Source organism: Platalea leucorodia (genome assembly GCF_965183815.1).
Source record: "Platalea leucorodia genome assembly, chromosome: 8".
Classification (NCBI taxonomy): Eukaryota; Metazoa; Chordata; class Aves; order Pelecaniformes; family Threskiornithidae; genus Platalea; species Platalea leucorodia.
This window is the reverse complement of record NC_138830.1, coordinates 37,939,477-37,945,476: the sequence shown is the minus strand read 5'-3', so window position 1 is coordinate 37,945,476 and position 6,000 is coordinate 37,939,477. Positions and strand designations below refer to the sequence as shown.

The 6,000-nt window shown below is 50.0% G+C and overlaps 1 protein-coding gene across 1 annotated transcript in view; it reads left to right on the top strand.

Annotated features, from left to right (window-relative positions):
• Window positions 1–514: 514 nt before the first annotated feature.
• The window catches only part of SLC6A2 (solute carrier family 6 member 2), a gene marked incomplete at its 5' end in the record, with an annotated part of 73,830 nt that continues 68,344 nt past the window's right edge, over window positions 515–6,000 (top strand). The window contains 2 exons of the mRNA XM_082319624.1: window positions 515–544; window positions 2,513–2,810. Of these exons, the coding sequence (XP_082175750.1) occupies window positions 515–544; window positions 2,513–2,810 (328 nt within the window). The remainder of the gene's footprint in view (window positions 545–2,512; window positions 2,811–6,000) is intronic.

The window sequence follows — 6,000 nt, the reverse complement described above, 5'->3', positions numbered from 1 at the left end:
TGTCAGGCTCCATTAGGCCTAACAAGATCCAGACAGATTCAAGATTAAGCAACTTTTTTATAAAATCCAATTGAGGACTTTCTTACCTTGAGGGTGCAGCCAATATTACATTAACCAGATAGCGCACACTTTCCATGCAAGAACTAAAGGCATATATATATATGCACAGTGACTTAATTCTCTTAGGAAATACGCGGGGGCTTTCTAGATTCCTCCCACCATAGACATCATGATCAAGCTCAGCTAATTGAGACCTTGTGGGGAAAAGGGTGTTCCTTAGCAAGGCCTTATTTTTCCAGAAGCAATATGTGAGTGCTGTTGTCTAGCGTAGGAAGTCTGTGCAGATTATTAAGGCAGTAATAGTCACGTGGAGAGAGGGGAACCAGGTTTAAAAAGCTCCTTACTGGCTAGGCTACAGCTTTACCTCCCAGAGAGACCACAGTCCCACCGTGGTGGAACCAAGAAGGAGGAATCCCCCTTCAGTCATCTGCTCCCTCCCCATAGGTACCAGGGAATGGGACAGAGACATCCCCAGTGCTACCTGGTGAGTCTGTCAGCAAGATGGCTTCAGGGCTCTGCATCTGGGAGCGCAGGCTCTCCTTACGCCCGGAACGGAGCTTGTCCTTTATTTGCTATGGGAGAATGGGTGTGCAGGCTCACTTTGAAACGCAGGGGAGTGTGGGCACATGTGGGGGCACTGCATATAACACGGGTATGTATTTGATGCATGTGGTGGCAGCGACTGACGGATGGTATGAGGAGCAAGCAGCAGCGGAGCTGCGCATGAGTGTAAAAATGTGGGTTGTACTGCATGGGCAAACAGCAAGTGTTTACAGGGTACTATGAAATGACTGAGCACAGGGGAAGTATTTGCAGCACGTATGGCATGAAGTGTCAAAACGAATAGAGAAAATGGTCTTATGTGGTGTATTCAGAGAAGACGAGAGCAGGAAATCACTGAGTAACCGAAAGAGAACATATGAACTGTGTGTTCTAAGCATACAATTGCTCTGAAACAGTATAGCCACTGCTCAAATTCTTCACCCAGATGAGGGCTTTAGGATCCAAATCACAGCTTGGATCTTGGACCTTGAACCAAGAGCTTTTTGTGAAAGCAGAAAATCTGCAAATTGTCAATAGCTGTCTTACCAGCACCTTTGTAGTCTGTGGCCTAAAGAGAGGAGGGTAAGATGCCAATATGTGAGCTTTAACTCTGAGTTGGGATTCTTTTTCACATTCCAAGTTTGCAGAGGAACCTGGTATTCCTTCCGAACTGCCTAGCAGCTCTTCATATCTTACAATTATAATACTGTATTATCAATCCTAGCAGAGCGAATAAGAACAGTAGGCTGTAACACCATCGAGAATCCTCTGCGATCTGACCTATTCTCACTGATGCCAGGCAAAAGGGAAGCTATTTAACATTGGGGAGGGGAAGCCAGTTTTCTGCCTTTTGTGCTCAAATTTTATTCCCTTAACAGACACTGAATGTAGAGTTACTGCTCACAGCTGTAACAGAAAGAGCCCCTGAAAACCCCTTTCTGCGGCTGCATTTAGCCAACTTTTGGCACCAGTCACTGTTGTTCTGCCAGCTAATTCTTTGCTCATTTTACACATAAAAGACTCAGGTCCCATTTGGAATAGTAGCAAATTAATGTTAATGTCCTGCAAATACCCCAACCTGACAACTGAATTCTACCAACCCCATACTTGCCAGGAAAGAAAAAGCTGGGCATCCATCAATACTGGCATAGGAGTATTAGCAGTGTCCGGCTCCGCCATTCAACCTGCACCCCACCAGGTACTGATGTCAAAAGCCAAATTCTACCGTTTAACTACAGCCACGCTAGCAGACAGGGGAGAGCTGCATCTGGACGGCAGTTCAGCCGGGAAAGAAGGGAAGCGGGCAATCCAAATTAGCTCTACCTGTTGCCTGCTAGCCGCACTTTCAGATTGCTTGACCGGGGACGCGCGTTTTGCCCGGCGGGAAGGAGCAGCGCCGAGCGCCCCGCAGCCTGCGGCAGGAGCAGCCCCGGTTGCCCAGCTCTAAGGTGAAAGTGCCGCCGGCGGACAAGGGGCAGCCCTGGGGCGGCGCGGGGCCCCGGCCGGCTCCGCTCTCCCTGGCTCCGCCGGCTGCCGGCGCGGGTCGGGAGGCTCCAGCTCGGTCTCCCCCGGCGGCCGGGGCGGGGGCGGCGTGCCCCAGGTGCGCCCGCGGCTCGGCAGGCGGCGGGCAGCGGCGCCGCGCCCGGCTGCCGGCCGCTCCCCCGCGGAGGAAGGGCGCGGGAAGCCCCGCTCCCCGGGGGCACCCCGGCGGGCGCGGGCGCCGCGGTCCCCCCTCTCCCGCCTCATTTGCATGGCTCTTATTACGGCCGTGCCTCGCTCCTGCCGCGCTGACACCGGCGGGCTGGAGCGCGGAGTCGCCTCCAGCGGGAAGTGCACTTCCGTTATCTGCGCTCCCACACCCCGCCTCGCCCGCTCCCCCTCCTCAGCTCGCTCTCTCTGGATGTTTAAGGCGAGGATGAACAAACAGATCCAGCCCGACCGCAAAGTGTCGGTGGTGGCCCCCTTGCCGGACCGCGCGGGGCCGCCGCCCCCGAGGAAGGACGTGGAGCTGATCCTGGTGAAGGAGCACAACGGGGTGCAGTACACCAGCAGCAGCCTCCTGCCCGCCGCCCCCGCGCCGCGCTACGGCGCCCAGGACAGGGAGACCTGGGGCAAGAAGATCGACTTCCTCCTCTCCGTCATCGGCTTCGCCGTGGACCTGGCCAACGTCTGGCGATTTCCCTACCTCTGCTACAAAAATGGAGGGGGTAAGAGCGCCGCTTGCGAGGTCTTTTTCCCCAGTCCCGCACCCCAAAGCCGCACCGCCGCAAGGGCGGCATCCCCTCCTTCTTCCCGGAGTTTCGGGGGGAAAGCCGAGAGCCGAGCCTTACCCCCCGCCGTGCCCGGGAGCGGTGCCGGATGGCGAAGGGAGGAGCGGCGGCACCGCCGCTCTGCCCCGGCGCTGCCCCGCTCCTCCCTTCGCCGCCCGGCCCCGCGCGTCCCGGCCAGCGGGGCACCCGCCGCCGCTCCGGGCCCCGGCAGCGCGCGGGGCGCCGCTCCCCGCCCGTCCGTCACGGTGAGGAGTGCTCGCACACCCCTCGGAGTTTAACTTAGTTTCGAGCACAGGCGAATGCGCCTTCTGCTGCCGCTTCAGCCTGCTTCACACTTTTTTCGTTCGCAAAAAATAGCATCAAGGGGAAAAAAATAAAACAAACCAAAAACACTTGAGCAGAAAAACGGCAGCTAGCAAAGTTAGCGCCGGACCGCTGAAGGGTTTCTTGGGGGCAGTTTTAACGTGGGATCAGGATTTCTGCCCTCCATTCTGCAGTTCGGGGGTTCTCCCCCCTGCCCAAGTAGGTAGGAGACTTGTTACAAACAAAACCGCACCTCCTGCACAGTTTGGCTACGAGAGCAACAACAAAAAAAAGACACACATCAATTACGGTTAGCTCAGATTGTCTGGCACATCTTCAGTAAGACCTTAACTCCATCATCCCCTTTCATCTCCCTGAAATACGCTGTGTTGTCAGTGACGACTCCACACCGGGATGGAGTAACACCATCTGCAAGCCGGGCAGGTGCCTGGGGTGCTTTCACGTCACACATAGGCAGAACAGACCCTGCCTAGCAGATGGAGGGCTGTTTGTGTGAAGGGTGAACCATACAGATAGAAGAACTGCTAGATAGAAAGCATGTTCTCTTAGTTATGTATGTCTTGATAATGTGGTTGCCTGGTGATAAAGGCTAATGGTTCACACTTATAGCTTAAAATACTTGCTTCCTGTGAAAAGAGGACTGCAGGATGGGAAAATCCCCATCAGTTAACATGGAATTACACCCATCCTTGGAACTTAACAGGATACTACAAAGGGTTAGTACTGAAACACGTGGTTGAGTTTGGTACCTCAAAAACTTCTGAGAGGAGTTAGAAAATCTCTCTGCTCACCACCCAGACAGGCTGAAGAAAGGAGGTAGTATTGAAAAATAACCTCCATCCTTATTTCATTATGTCCAAAAATACTTGGAGCAAGTCACACTACAGCAGCACAATGCGTCACGAACCCAGCAGGCTTCCGCGCTGTCAGGTGCAGGTGTAGCAGCAGCAGCACTCCTGCCACTCGGTACATATGCACCGTTGCCAGCTCTCCAGGTCCTCTTGCAACTTTTAGGGAAAGAGAGATATTCTCCTGTCTCACATGGCACAAGGTGACACCCAGAGCGCTTCAACTCTTTTCTATCCTACTTTGGGTCACTTAATTTCCTAACCTGCTTCCTTTATAATTTGCTGCTAGCTCAGGCACAGGAGCTAACAGTCTGCAACTCTCCTGCATTTTGTTTAGTGCCCATGTATTATCTTATATTGGTTCAGCTAGAGAAACCCGGGTCTTCATTAGCATCTTTTAATTCAAATACTTCCAAATTGCAGTGGAGAGACAGCTAACCTACTTCACAGCTGCAAGAGGCACTGCTGTCCGTGAAAAGTTTGCACCAATTCTTCCATACCATCAAAGTGAAACAGACCTTTACAGGCAAAGGCAGAGGGGCCCTATGCTATCAAAGTCTATAGAATGACCGAGAACTGCTTACTGATACAGATATTATAAACACTCGTTTATCCTGCTCTTCGACAGAGAACAAAGTGCAGTATAAAGCATCTCAATCAACACCTAGGATGTCACTCCCGAACACATACATAATATCACAACATCCTTTACTGGCACTTAAAAGACTTATTTTACCATAATATGAAAGATGGGGTAATCCTGATGGTCAAAAACAATCAACAATGGGCTTTTCCTAAGGAGGTGTTCTCATGGAGGACATCAGCTAGCTGAGCTGGACAAAGACACATCAGCTGTGCCTTAACAGGGGGACAAATGAATTTCTACAACTTGATTGTATTTGGCTTAATGAAGTTTAATCATATCCAGATATTGATATTATTTTTCTATGCTGTTTGATAGAGTATGGCCATCAGCATATGAGTCATGACAGAGTTTCCAGGATAGACTCTGCGCTGAGAAATGGAGAATGGAAATAGAGCCAGGGAGTGGTTAACAGCTCTCTTCCTTCTCTTTACAACAATTGTCTCTATGCTATCTTAAAAATTTTCCATCCATTGCCTCCCATGTTGGACATCTCTCTCTCTCTCTCTCTCAATTTCATTTAGTAGAAACCCCTGTAAGACATTCAGGCTCTAAAAGTAATGAGTTTCTAGCCAACTCAGCCCCTTTTCTCTGTCAAACTGGGTTTTGGAGCTTGTTTGCTCTATGGGTAAATTTTCCTACAAGAGCGAAGAATAGGAGACAACGGGCAGAGCTATGGAATATTGTTGGATTTCCGAAATCACAGATATTCTTAAACATCTCTTCCCCCCCCGCCCCCACACTGTTACTGCAGGAGGGAACCTTTTTAGCACTAGAACAAGTTTTGCTACCTCAAAAGAATAATCCAATGGGTTTCATGTAATTGCTGCCTTATGTATCTCCATACAGAAGATGCAATAAAAATAAAGTACTAATAGACATCGAGAAAATTTCATTTCATTATCTTAGTAGTTTTGCTGGACTGCCGAGCAAGCTAAAGAGAAAATCAGGTGGCATTTCTATACTTGTATAGCATGCTCAGAGTTGCTCTTTAGAAGAGTTTTACAAGATGGTCATAATAGGGTTATAGTTTGCCTTTTGATATTTATAAGGAGCTACGAGGTAAAGGAAAAAAAAAAAAAAAAAACCAGATTAAATTTGAATTGGATGGCATGTATAAAGTAAACCAGCGGAAGGAAAAAGGTTTCCTTTCTTCTTCCTCCCTCGGTTTCTCTTTATTCTGAAAGCCTCACCAATTTAACTAGAGCTGATAGTCAAATGTGGGTTACAAACTTGTGTATCTTCAACAGATTGATACAAAACAGGCAGTGAAAAGGAAGCACGTTGCAATGCCATAAGTAGTAAGGCACTA